This window comes from Emydura macquarii, unplaced genomic scaffold, assembly GCF_026122565.2.
Source record: "Emydura macquarii macquarii isolate MOO-44397 ecotype Brisbane River unplaced genomic scaffold, CSIRO-AGI_Emac_v2 contig_18, whole genome shotgun sequence".
In the NCBI taxonomy this organism is placed as follows: Eukaryota; Metazoa; Chordata; order Testudines; family Chelidae; genus Emydura; species Emydura macquarii.
The window spans coordinates 13,015,017-13,029,248 of record NW_027130155.1 but is presented as its reverse complement, the minus strand read 5'-3'; the positions used below and the strand labels follow the sequence as shown (position 1 = coordinate 13,029,248).

Here is a 14,232-nt window from a genome sequence, read left to right as displayed (position 1 = left end):
AATGGTACTCAATCTGGGAGCTGAGTGCTGTAACGCAGGGACAGAAAGACTCTCACAGCCCAGAAAGGGGGTGAGAACAGGGCCAAAAGACGGCTGAAGAGAAGCCCCTGAAGGGCAGAAGAACCTTTTTATTCATTGAGACCTTTCAGTTAGACTTTTACTACCCCAAAAAGGAATAAGTTTTATTTGTGACTTGGCTGGAGGCTAAGCGACATCTCCAGCACAGACCTGTGGAAAATGGAGGAGACACATATTGGAGAAGGAAACTGAGGCAGGGAACATCAGCAGTGCCACAATTGACCAGCAGGGGTGCTAAAGGACAGGCACACCCCCATGACATGGGAAGAGGAGAAGGCAATGAAGAAAGGAGGGAAAAGTCCCAAAGGAGAGATGAGGAAGTGAGAGAGAGTAGAATGGGGAGGTGAACTATGGAAAGAAAATGGACAGGAAGCAACCAGCTGAAGAGGTAGAGGTCATGGGGCAAGAGGAGCAAGAGAGCGGAAACAACAATAAGTACATTATTGTCATTAATTATAATTGCAAAGATAAATAAATAAATAAATAAACCTCCAGCTTTCTAATGCCTCCTGAGAATGCTAGCAATGCTAGCGCTTCCAGGGCATGCTCCCTCTTCCCCTTCCCCACCACCAGGACACAGCCACTGGAGGCTACTAGGAGCTTGTTCAACCCCCACATCTTTGGCCAGTATGTCCCAAAACTCGACAGGCGTAATCAGAGAGCCAGAGTTCCAATCTTGGGTACCTAAAAATAGGCTCCTAAATCTGTATTTAGCATCCTATAGCGATTATTCAATTCCTGTACCAGAATAGAATCAGCTTTGTGAGTGTTTCCTGAAAGAACTTTAACTTTCAAACCTCTCTGAGAACATTCAGCACAAAATCGCTCAGAGTGGAGCTACGCCTGCATTATTGCCATACATTGACATTGTTTGTGATGCTTTCCAGCAACTTCGGCACGTGCATGAGTGAAAGATGCTACTACACTAATATTTAATGGGAAAGTTACTGTAATTCATTTATGTAAAAGAAAGAAAGAAAGAAAGAAAGAAAAATAAAATGGAATTGATTAAAGCCACAAGGCTCAGCCAGGGGCATGGATAAAGTAGAAAGTATTAGTTTGAAGCTGAAAATGTGGCACATAATAAAAGTACATGACTCCAAGAGTAGGATGAGCTGTAAGATGTTGTTAAAAACTTATATAAAAAGAATCAATATACATACCTCACTGACCAAGCAAATGGCATACGGTATTTCCCCAGCTTGCTGCAGAACTGTTTATTGGATTTTAACACTTTTTGTGCACACTAGGTAAAGAAAAATAAATATCATTGGAACCATCGATATAATCATCACAGATTTTGTTCTTTGGAAAATAGGCTTATTGCCAGTTGAAGCAGAGATGCTTTATGCATACTGGAAATGCAATTTAGGTGGTGTTTATCTGAAGGGTTCACAAAATCAGACCAGACTGGAGGAGTGCCCTCATGGGAGAAGTTCACTAGGGAAAAGTTGCACTCTGTTGGAGGTCCACAGGGGATAGAACTGGCTATGGGAGAAGGTGAAAACAGGATAACTAGGGATGCACTGTTTGAGCAACCTCTGCTGGGGGAGGCTATGATAGAGCCCCTGGAGAAACTTATTTCCCTTCCCTCTGATGGAAGCTGCTGGGGAAGGACAGTAATGGAAATACTACATGTTCTCCCAGTAAATTAATCCCTTCCATGGTACCAAGGCCATGGAGTTTAAATTAACTAAATGGGAAGAGAGCTATTCTTGTCTCAGAGCTTGGATATCATAACATAGCCAACAGAGGTCAACTTGGATTCTGCCAACCCTTACAATTTGTGCAACCCCATTGAAATCAATGGGATTTCATGGGGCCTAAAGTCAAGGCAGAATTTGGCCCTTCAGTGTAGTGTCTGCACAGCATTTTGAGTGGTGCATGTAAATCCAAGTAGCAGATCAACTCTAGAGTTTAAAATTGTACGGGCAGGCCAACACAGGAAACATTTTTGATGAAATAGTTAAAAGACAATGTCAGGAAAACGTGTACAATGGAGGGTACCTCTAGGTGTTTACCATTTCACTCTCTCTCTCCCAATTCATTGAAATTAAATGTTCTTAAACCTCTGAAGTGGGGACCTCAAATCTACTGCTGTACTCTGTGCAACACACTCATGTTCTAATCAGTATGTAGAGTCAAGGTATCACAGGGGGTGAATATCTACCTAGCACATAGAGCCCTTCTTAAACCCTTGTGAGAAGGAAGGGCACATGTGAACTGGCCACACAGGGTACATCTACATTGCAGCAGGGAGGTGTGCTAGTGACATCACATCCACACTACTATTTATAGAGGGTTGGTTCTAGTTGAGCTAGCACGAGTCTTTCTAGCCCCACTGGGCATCACACCTCTCAGGCGCAGTGTAGACGTACCCATAAAGAAGCCTCTGCACCCCACATGCACCATGGAAGTAGGCTGTATTCCTACCTACTTGGGACTGTAGGGGGAGGATCCAGTGTCCCAAAATCACTTTATAATGGAAGCTGTCATTATAATTATGCCCATTGCAACATTGGCAACATAGTCATGCAGCCTGCCCTTAGATTGGAACGTGTGGATGGCTTGACCCAAACACTCACTTAATTCTCCTCTCAAAGGGCAATTACTTATGTTTTGTATGGGGTTGGGGACAGTGAATTTCACTCTGCTAGAATAACACCAGCACAAATAGTGCACCACAAATGGATTCATATGGTACAATCACACAGTATTTCATCTAGAATATAAGTTTATCAACTCAGTTCTATTGCTAGATGTCCTAATGCAAACTACATCTACTAAATTACGTTTATTCATTAAATGCATTCAGTATTTAAGGGCTTCATTTTACTTCCACTGAAGTCAATAGGAATATTGCTGACTTCAATAGGAGTGGGCCCTAAGTGAGCTTGTACAATTAAGCACCCATAAACTGGTATGCCTTGTAAATACAGTTTGCAATGTTTTCTACCCACAGGAGGATGTTACGCTAATATTCAAAGAGGCAATTTATGTTTATATTGCATTACCTTATTAGAGTCTGGATTCTTAATGTAAGGTTCTGCACTGCTGGCAATATTTCCCATGAGCACCTTTTCTATTTTTGCCACCAAAACAATCTCAGAATGGGGGTTACTTATGGAGAAAAGTGCCTATAAATAAAAGAGTGTATAGTTAATAAGCATATAATAATTCTGTAACAAGTGGAGACTTTGTTAATGCCCCCGGTTGGTGGAAAGGAAGTTCCTGTTTGAGACCATTGGCCAAATTCAGAGATGAGCCTAAGTGAACCTGGCGGGATTCTGTGTTGGTAGATCTTGCACTTTCTTCTAGTCCCCTCAATGGTGATGTTACACCAATGGACTTACCAGGACTTCACTTCCATAGGCCTACTTAGGTTTATTTGTTTGGACTCACAGGGCCAAATTCAGATATGATGTTTAAAAGTTACCTTTTTTACACAAACTGAGACCCTTTATGCTTAGTCAGTCTCTCTTAGAGTTACTCACACACATATGTTCTCTCATAGTTCAAAGCAATCACAGAGTTCACCACACAATGAACAGTAAACATAACACACAGGAGTCACGGTTCAGCAATCTTCCTCCTTATTTTGCAGTCTTCACACAGCCTTGAAAAGTGTGCCATACTGCATCTCATCCAGTCAACCACATCGCTGAACCACACTCTTCATCAGTGCCCTCTGCCTCTTGCACCTGGCACCAATCCCTGCAAAACTTGATTTGGCAATTTTCCTCCACTTATCTGACACACATGTCCCACAACTCAAGTTTTCTTCGTTGGATCCTCTTGATGCTATCCAATTTATAGTATAAATGTGGACAATTACTTCCTCATAAGTCACATAGCTAATGCTCAGCAACCACCTGTAGTATTCCAATTCCAAGGCAGAAAGCCTCTTAATGTCCTGTTTCCTTAGTGTCCCTGTCTCATGTGCATACACCTGAAGACAAGAGACTGCAGCAATTTCATTTTGCACTTCATGGTAATAACTTTGCTTCTCCAAATGTGGCTGCATGTCACTAGGGCAGCCTAATGTCAGATCTCTCCGTGATGTTTAGCATCCTTTGAAGACATGCTATCCAGGTATCTGAAGTGCTCAACACACTCCAATGCCTTCTCAGATCTGGGTAGAAATATCTTCAACTTTTCAACAGATGTAGATGTCACCACCATCTTTGTCTTTCCCTGTGAAATCTTAACATCTCTGCTTCCATCTCTATCCTTTACAGCAATTTTTGCATATCTTTTTGCGATGATCCAATCAGGTCTACATCATTGGCAAAACACAGATGACTAATTTTTCATCCACCAATGGGCTTCCATCAGTGGCTCTTCTTAAATTTCCTTCTACATAACCGTTGAAAAGGGTCAGTGATAGCATGCAGCCTTCTCTGAAAGCTATCTTCAAGTCACTGAGTGGACGTAAGCAGCATTAAGGAAGTCTAACTGAACATAAGGGGGAGTCTAATTTATTCCTTACCTTTGAATTTCTTTGGAATCCCAGATAGGGTTCATATTGACTGGTTATCTGTTTTGTGATATGTACACATATATAAGGTGAGAATATTAAATATGATACTAGAGTGAGATATTTTCAATATGAGAAATCAAATCATTTGTATTTTTCATCATGATTCTCCTTTTGCTTTATGTACAGAGGAATTTATATTTCTGGATGCTAAATAGCAGAGCTGACAGAAATTTTTCAACTAAAAATGTGGTTAAAATTGAAACTTTCCACAGGAAAATACCAATTTTGAGGATTATTTCTGATTCTCTGATTGGAAAATTTGAAATGAAAATATTGTTTCAAATCAACATCAAAATGAAATGACATGTTTTGTTTCATTTTGATTTAAAATATTGTTTTGTTTCAGTTTGGGAAATAAAAAAAATTCTATTTTGGGGTTTTTCGATTCCAGTTGGAAAACAGTAAAAAAAAGTTTGAAAACTGATGCTTTCCCCATTTTCACACTTTTTTACCTCCCCCTCCATTTCCCATTGGACAAGGGAGGGGAAAGAAAAAAAGTGAGAGAAAGGATGAAAATACATTAATTTAAAAAACAAAAAATGAAATTTGAATTTCTTCAGTTTCCAGAAATCAAAATGTAATGAAATTATATTTTAAGTTGAAACAAAATGAAAAGTGTTCTATCCCTCTGACATTTCCAAACAAAATGAAAGTTTTCATTTTGAAGTGTTGTTTTGATATGAAACAAAATTAACATTCTTCTTTCATGTCATTTTGAAAATTCCTTTAGAAAACCCAGCATTTTTTGGTTAAAAATTTTTTAAAGATTTTTCTTGCAGAATTTTCCATGGCAAAAATTTGAGTTTCTGACCATCTCTACTACATATCCATATCCATATCCATATCCATATACATATGGGCAGTCATACAAAATCCCAGGTAACCAGGAAGCTTTCTTTCCATTAAAGATTGCATCTAATGAGCTAGCACAAATGACTATTTCTTAAGAAATTTGATCACAGCCATACACTTCTTCATTAGTATACAGTTTAATCCATGAGTGTAATAGTATCTACAATTGAAATGATAAATTCTGGAGGCAGAATGTTGGAATTTGGCCAGACTATAAAGCCAAACACTCTACGTTTGCAAAAAGATGAATTCCAGAATTTACAGAAGACATGGTCCCATTACCATACAATCTTAGGACCCAGTTTAGGAAAACATCCCTTTACAGGAAAGCTTCCAAGCACATGCTTAAGTGCTTTCCTGAATCAAAGCCTGAATACAGATGTAACATAAATTAATGACATGGAAAAGAAAGCAGGAATGGAGAGTGAATGGAAGACAAGAGTAACAATACCAACACTATGTCATTACGTAGAAAGTAATGCAGACATCTAGATGAGATTTTAAGTTGTGATTTTGTTTGGTTGGTTTGGGAGAGGTCAATGATTGAGCCCAAGGAGTTAGAATAAAAATTTCTGCACACTTCATGTTAATAGATAATCTAGATAATAGATATTGACATTTTCAAAGGACCCATTGGAACCCAATTTAGGATGTGTACAATGCATATGGAACACAAGCACCATCACTGGTATGAACAGCCCCATTTAAATATCTGTGACACAAGTCATGCATCAAGTACCTGTTTTGGATACTTCAGCCATTCCTCTGGAAATCCTTTGATCAGCGGTTCTTCTGCTTCATTTGTGTCTGTAGTTTCAACATTGCCATTTCCCAATGAAGACGAGGAATCCATAATCATCTGTGTAACAAGGGTGTGGTTCAGATCTACATGAAAATCAGCAGAGATTTTCCTGTTGTCCCTGATGTCAAACAGAGCCACGCTCACAAAAAAAGGTTCAATCTAGAGATAAAAATCAGAGAGTGTGATTAAAATAGCATACTATCAGAAGACAACAGTTTTATGTCCCATGTGCCAGACTGTGCAGATCCTCCAGAGGAAGTAGGGTGCAAGAAATTTCTCCCACCCTTGTACCACTGTGCAGGTGCTCTTCATGTTCTCAATCCTTGAATTCCATGAATGCAGAGAAGTCCGCAACTCTAGATTTTTAGACAGAAGGTTGACCGGGTACTTATGTTTTATCTCTAGAAAGTGTGCTATGATTTTGTTTTATATGTAACCATTTGTTTCCAATACCCTTACTCACTGTCTCCTGACTTTCAAGTCATTGATGATAAATTTATTCTTGTTTTCACTATACAGTAAATATATCTCAGTGCTGTGATGTAAAGCAAAGTGCTAGTTCTGGGCTGACTCTTACAAGCTGGTGTATACACTGCTCCTTTGGGAACAGCAGGCCTAGTATTTCCATGAGTGTTTAGTGGATAAGGAGCTGGATACTACAGGGAATGCTCAGAAAGGCCTTGGGGTTTGTGTGTGCCATTCACTAATCTGCACAGAAGAAGCGAGGCTTGCGGAGGCCTACGGAGTGCTGTCAGGGAGCTGAGCCACAGCAAGCACAGACAAAATTCCTTCACGCTAAGAGCAGGTAGTGATGAGGTGCCTCACAACTCTGGGTGCCTCTGGGGAGCATCACGACACCACCTACTTTTTCTATCTCATGTTGGTTCTTACAGAACCAATTAGGGCCACACTCACTGAGGAACTGAAGCTATTTTGCACTACTCCTGTGAAGCAAATGAGGCATAAACCAAGTCTAATCAATCAATCATGACAAGTTTACAACTGCTTTGCATTGCTGAGTGGAACAAGAGAATCTGCCCTTAACGAAATTACGGATCCAGGGTGCATTAACAGATAAATAATTCTATTGCTTTCGTAGTTCTGGACTGACTTATTGAATTCCTTGCTACAGCCATTATTACTTAACTTCCCTGCTGCTTCATTCTGCCATAAAAGTACTGACCACCATATGCTGACTGCACCACTGTGGAGGTTATTTGCAAATGAAAAATCAATGTCTCACATGTAATGCATGGAAGCTGAATTGCCAGAATATGTATTTGATAAAAGATTTGAAATTATCCCACTTAACGCAGGAGTTAACAAGATCTAAGGGTTGTGCCTTGATGGCTTGGATTTTATTTTTTTACAAGAATAAGTAAGAGAGGGAGGAGGATATTATAGATTAACTTCTGTGCCTCAATACTTATTATGCTTTCATGGATTTATAAATACTGTAAGCAACAGATATAGACATTTCCTAAAGTCAGAGTGAACGACTGGTTTATGGTTCCACTTTGTACAATGGTGGGAGCACATTAGTGTTAAAAAACAATGTGCTTTATCGGATGGACTGCAGCCCACTCTATTTGATACCAATTTGTTGTATGCTTTTAGGACCTCATCCAAGGCCCACTAAAGTCAATGGGAGTCTTGATGCCAATAGGCTTTAGAATAGGCCCATAATGCAGAGTTAAGAAAAGGCTTACCTAGATCTTCACAGATAGCTTAGATCCACAGAGAATCAATACCACCAAAATAGTTTATTTCTACATTCAGTATATTTATTAACCACACAATGTTGGTCTAAGAACTCCCTAAGTACGTGATTAAAGCCTAATGCATAAAGACAGAGAGAGGGAAGAGTGAGCTCAGAACATGGAAGAAGGAGCTTTCCTTGCACCTCCTAATTGCAGAATTAAAGCACACTTAAGGAGTCCCATCCTTGAAGAAAAGAGATGTGCACATGCAGAGAATTATACATCGCTTACATTGGTTACAGGATCATTTTCGTTTTCAGTCACACAAGTCTGAAGATTCAAATTGAGGGATTTACAAGTTATCATGATTCTCTTTGCATCCTTTTCTTCAAATGGTTTGATCACTGAATCTCTTCTTGGAAACGCCTTTTTCTGAAGATTTGAGGCCTAGAATAAACAATTTGAGCTGATTAGTTATGTATAGTACACACAAAGAAATCCAACATTATAAATAAGCTTTCTATCTGCATCATCTACTACTGCATCATCTGAACACCACATGAACATTAATGATCTAGCCTCACGTAACCCCTGTAAGAAAGGACATTATTATTACCCCCAATTTACAGAGTAAGAGTTGAGGCAAAGAAGTTGCCTAAGGTCACACAGGGTGTCTGTGGCAGAACTGGAAATTGAATTTACATTCCCTGAGCTCCAGTCCAGCATCTTAACAATAGTGTCATCCTTGATGAACATTTTCTTGTAATTTGAAAAACAGTGTCCAATTTGAACTGTTTGTTTCCCGTTCTAGATCAATGTAGACAAAACACTACAGAAGGTAACTCCAAAGGTATTTGTGTAGTAGATTTCAGTTCTCTAGTCTATTGCAGTATAAATATATTTTGATATCACCATATATTTTAGTTGACTTGAATGAGTGGTGTACTAACCTCAGCTTTAGGTAAGATTTTTATTTTTCAACAAAATAAAGGTGGCAGGAAGTCATTGGCAAAATGTCCATTCAATGAGAGAAGCAGTAAGCCCTGAATCCTGATTTCTATTAAGCTGCCTAAGATATTCAGATAAAATAAAACCAACCTGAACCTTCCAAATTGCCAGCTAAACCCCTTTTTTCACAATTAAGTTGCTTTGATGAACTTTTCTTCCCATTGATTATATTTTCTGTATGCATCTTTGCAATTAAAGCCAAAGTAGTGAATAGCCGTAAAATGCTGTTCTTGTAGTGTTTCCAACCACTGAGGAAGTAACAGGAATATCTTGAGATAGCCTGTTCTTGTGAGATTTTCAATCCAGTTTGGGAGATTCAAGAGGTTGACACATACTTCAGACAAGGAACTAAATTTTGGTTTTATCCAAGGTTTGGTCCCAGTGCAGTTTCTTCTTGAAGTCAATAGCAATTTTGCCACTGACTTCAAGTAGAAGCAAAATTGAAACCTTTTGATATTCATCCATTACTAGTTTTCAATGCCATTCATCTAAAAAGCAGATCAGCTAGAAATAATGCTATATAATCAACAAATCAGCACCAACCATTGCCAAGATGGGTACTTCAAGCACTCTTTGTGGGGAGAGGACACAACATTCCAAATAGTGTTCAACACAGGTGTGGAATTCTGTTGCACAGGCAAATACCCAACCTCTAAACAACTCTGGTGTTTTTTGGTACCCAAGACAGTTTAAGTCTCTCTATTTTGAATACTCTTAGAAACTAAAACAGAGAATTCTCACTTACAGTTATATCAGAATCCAGGGAGAACAGATTTAGTCGTTCCATATTTCGAGAAGCTTTCACTGTTTCTTCTGTTTCCGTGATGTACTGTGGTAATAGTTAATAATAAGTTAGTCTTCTATACACAGACATTTGTCCAGATATAGTTGGTAAACCTTAGAAAAAGTATGGATGCTTCATTTATAACAATAATACTTTTCATTTTTATAGTAGCTATCATCTGAGGAGCCCAACGTGCTTTAACCATTAATTAAACCTCACAACATCCCTGTAAGGTCGATGCATTTTATCTCACTTTTAAAGATAGGTAAACTAAGTTATGGAGAGGTTAAGCAGCTGGCCCAAGCATCATCACAGTATGGGCCAGAAATAGAACCCAATTTACCAATAACCATCAGTCTTCTGCTCCAATATGTGCTAAATAATTTATTTAAAAGCAAAGCAGACATTTGGATTCCAATTTTTCAGACACTTGAATTCAGTGATATGTAAATTATTCTGGAAATGTCAGGGCACTCTGGATCATAAACATATTACATTGTACAACCTGGGTCAAATGTTACCCTCGGATTCATGTGCAACTCATAATTGAAGTTACTGGGGAGTTATACACCCATATATTTGGACAGACTTTGGCCCTCTATATGTATCATAGTATTATATACTCTAGATAAATATGTCATGGTGATGTACATTAGATATTAGATCAGACAGACAATCATAAGTCAGTTGCATTCATTTAAAATAGATTGACATAATATATTTATCATAACTTTTTAGCCATTTGTCACTATGAACAACCAAAACATTGCTGCCATTCACTTTCTGTGTGTGTTTATTTATTTGTTTGTTTTTAAATTAGCTCATCTTGATGGCGAAGTCTATGCCACAGACTCAGAGAAAAAATACTCCTTTCCTCTCTAGACTCCCTCTGAATGAAATTAGATAGGGTAACCAGCAGTACACAGCCAGTTTCCTTGGAGCTCTGCAGGCAACACAGGAAATCTTGCCTCCTTAAGGACAAAGTCTCCCATAAGGGAATTACGTTGAACAGAGAAGAGAATGAATACTTCTAGAATAAACTGACTTAAATGGAGATAAGCTGAATTACTTTAGGGGAGGATATGGCCTGAAAACTCTTAGCATTACTTATGGCTGAAAGCTATTCTGTTTCAGATAAAGCTCCTAAGAGCTCTAATAGAAAGTAACAGAACCACCTCTTCTTTTGTTTTGCCATGGCTTTAAAACATAAAATGAGATGTGCTGGGTTTTTAAATCTCTCTAACCTAGGTTAACCTGTTTTCGCTGTATACAGACTAACACGGCTACTGCTCTGGAAATTTTAACCTAGGTTAGTAATCATCATATGAATTGTTTGGTACATGTGACCCATGCTGTACTTTATATCAGCACAGCACAGTAAAATGTCATGTTTATTACTTTTGCAAAGTCTGGATGCAAGGTGTTCTCCGAAGAATCAGTCTCCTCTTGTGAGCAATCATAATTCTCCAAAACTTCTGCAGAATCTTAAAAAGAAAACCATTATTGAAAATGACTGTAAGACTTTTATTACACCTGCAATTAACCTTCAGGTTTGAAAACCAATTCACATCCTATTTATTTGTATTTCATATTTTGTCAGTTTTAGCATTAGGGAACTGTAAAAATAGAGCTTATATAAAAATATACACATTCTATAGCTTTTTAACATGTCTTATTACTGTGACCCTTGTCCTTCCCAACCCCATCTCCTGCTATTGTTTGTTACTACCTCTCATTTTGCCATAATTAAAACTAGATGTTATATTTTACAGGGCAAGGGTCATGTCTGTATTTGTTTGTGAAGCATCTAACACATTAATGAACAGGCATAACTATAAGTAATAATGCCTCCAATGAAGGGGCCTTGTCACTGCTCTCCATCCCTCAAGGCAGCTCATGGGACTTATTCTGATCCTATGGGCCAGATCCTGGGTTCATATAAACTGGTGTAGTTCCAGTGATGGATTTCTACCAGCCGGGGACCATGGGCTTGTCTGCTGTGGACAAATAAGTCCAGAATGGGGAGCCGTCAAGCAATTCTCCCATTGCAGAACATCCTTTTTTGATTTTTGTTTCCCCTAGGTAGCTTAGCCAATTGTGATGCAGATTATATGAGTTATTACTAGAGCTGGCTGAAAGTTGGAATTTCCCTTTGGTGGGAAATCCCAAAAAGTTTAAAAAATAAATTTGTTCCAAGTCAGAATGAAAAGCAGAATTTTCAAAATTTCCCACCAAAGGGAAATTCTGAGAAAAAAAATGTTTTGAAATAATGAAAACATTCCATTTTGAAAATTTCAAAATGAAATTCCACCTGTGAGCCCAAGCTCCCAGCTCAGCCATGGCTCCCTGCTCCTCTGCAGGAAGCTGGGAAGCCCTGAAAGTTGTGAGGGCTTATGGGCTTCCTTTCTACAGCATTCTAGCCAGGTCTCCCAAAGCTCCCAAGTCCTGGCTCCACTGCAGGGAGCCTGGACGCCCTGGAGTTCATGCATGGTGTGCTGCCCCAGAGCCGTGAACCATGGAAGTTCCGGGTTCACAACTCTGAGGCAGTCTACCAGACAGGCTGCTAAGAAGTGGGGCAGCGATCTGGCAGATTTCCAACAGAAAACCTGCCTTTCCTCTGGTGGAAGATACATCACAACTGACACTTTCGCAGGGAACATTTTAATTTCGACAAATTGGTATTTTCCAATGGAAGAATGTTCCATCAGAAAATTTCCTCCCAGTTCTATTTGTTACAGCCTCCAGCTACTCATGGTGGCTTTTTAGCTCAAGCTGTAGCAGCTCATGCTTTTAGGTCCCTGGTTCAATCCCTGCTATATCAACCAAGAGGGTGGTCACCACATTAGTAGGGACTTAACTGAAATTTGAACCTGTGGCTTTCGACACTTGGGACTTTCTTTGAGCTGAAAAAGTATGTATCTTACTTGTGAGTGTGTGTTACACCTTTCCCTCTGTGCACAATACACAGAGGATATTAGTTGTTACCCACCCCCAGCTGTAGAGCTTTAGCTTATGTTTTTAGGTCTGAAAGTCCCTGGTTCAATCCCTGGTGTGTAGGCCTAGAGAGTGGCTGTCACATAGTGAAAAGGACATTAATACACAAATTCATTCACAATGGCCACAAATAAAATGTTAGCATATTAGTGTATTAAGTCTCCATCAAAATGGAAACTTATAACAGCTGGGATTCTGCATTTGTTCCTAAAGCAAAATAAATAAATAAAAACAGAATTAAAAAAAAAAACAACCCACTAACTGACCTCTCCAGACTAAAATTCCTTAAAACTTTCAGACTCTATCAGGACAGCAAGTCACAAAGAATACACACACACAAACACCTTAAATGGGAAACCAATAGGTAAGTTTAAATTTGCATAGAACTACATGTGCTAGGCTGTCACATGACTCACAATGCTTTACTCGGAGCTGCGCAGTTTAAACTCCATGTAGCCCTTTGAAAATTACCCCTGAGAGTTAACTGATACTTTCAGTGAATGTAAAAGCTTTGGAGCCATTCTGTCAAAATCGATCCTGCTGTAGGTGCAGAATCCATCAAAGATGCTGGCAGTTAAAATAATCTAATGACAAAATCTGAAAGAACATTTTTTTTTATTCAGCACAAAAAGCAACGCAAGTACATTCACTCTTACCAAGTTTCATATCTGTGAGATCTGCGCTTTTCCTCTCCTGAATGGTCCCCTCTGGATTTATTTGCAGGATTTTGTTGAGAGTGGAAATCCAGTCATCCATATCCTGCTCATTTTCAGCTGCCAGCACAAAGTATGTCGTGTCATTCATTTTCAGCTCAAAGGCATGTTTCCTAAGCCTGTTATTCTGTTGCATCAAAAAGAAAAAAAATAAATAAATGAAGACAGGAACTATTTGCAGAAGTTACTGAAAAAAAAATCACATAGAGTTGTGGGGCTTTTATATGGCAAACCACCTTAGAACTAGCACTCAAGGAAATTTATTGGCATTAAAAAAACAAAACACAAATGACAAATTTTGTGATATTAACATTCATGAATGTTGTCTTGATCCTCTGAGAGACTGAAGTCCTCTATTTAGCTTTCCTACATAACTTCTGGCAGTACTTGCCTACAATAGTTCACACGTGGGTTGTAACTTATGCGATAAATAATTAAAGCCTTCTGAAGATGAAAGCACTATACAAATGCTAAGTACTGCTACATGTTTCACTGCTGTCTCGAGAGACCACCTCTACAGTTGAACTCTGCCATACCCATCCAGTCGCACAACATTCTGTTGAAACCATCAGAAGGACACCAATGAGTATTAAGTGTAGTTTCTGTGATGCGGATATTTGCCCACTAGGAACTGGACAGACTCCACCAAACTCATTCCATCAAACCACCACCCCATGCATGGTAAGAGCATTCAGTCACTACCAGCTTGGGGTCAAAGGTTCTGCTGCTTATGAATTCCGTGTTTCATGCAGTCTTCCATT

General features: G+C 39.0%; 1 protein-coding gene across 10 annotated transcripts in view; it reads right to left on the bottom strand.

The window, feature by feature from the left end:
- DOCK10 (dedicator of cytokinesis 10) overlaps window positions 1-14,232 on the bottom strand; it is a 213,013-nt gene that overhangs the window by 88,413 nt on the left and 110,368 nt on the right. For all 10 annotated transcript variants that reach the window (XM_067562553.1, XM_067562432.1, XM_067562498.1 and 7 more), the window contains 7 exons: window positions 13,415-13,598; window positions 11,163-11,248; window positions 9,726-9,809; window positions 8,264-8,419; window positions 6,210-6,431; window positions 3,093-3,215; window positions 1,242-1,324 (listed from right to left, as the gene is read on the bottom strand). In XM_067562553.1, the coding sequence (XP_067418654.1) occupies window positions 1,242-1,324; window positions 3,093-3,215; window positions 6,210-6,431; window positions 8,264-8,419; window positions 9,726-9,809; window positions 11,163-11,248; window positions 13,415-13,598 (938 nt within the window). The remainder of the gene's footprint in view (window positions 1-1,241; window positions 1,325-3,092; window positions 3,216-6,209; window positions 6,432-8,263; window positions 8,420-9,725; window positions 9,810-11,162; window positions 11,249-13,414; window positions 13,599-14,232) is intronic.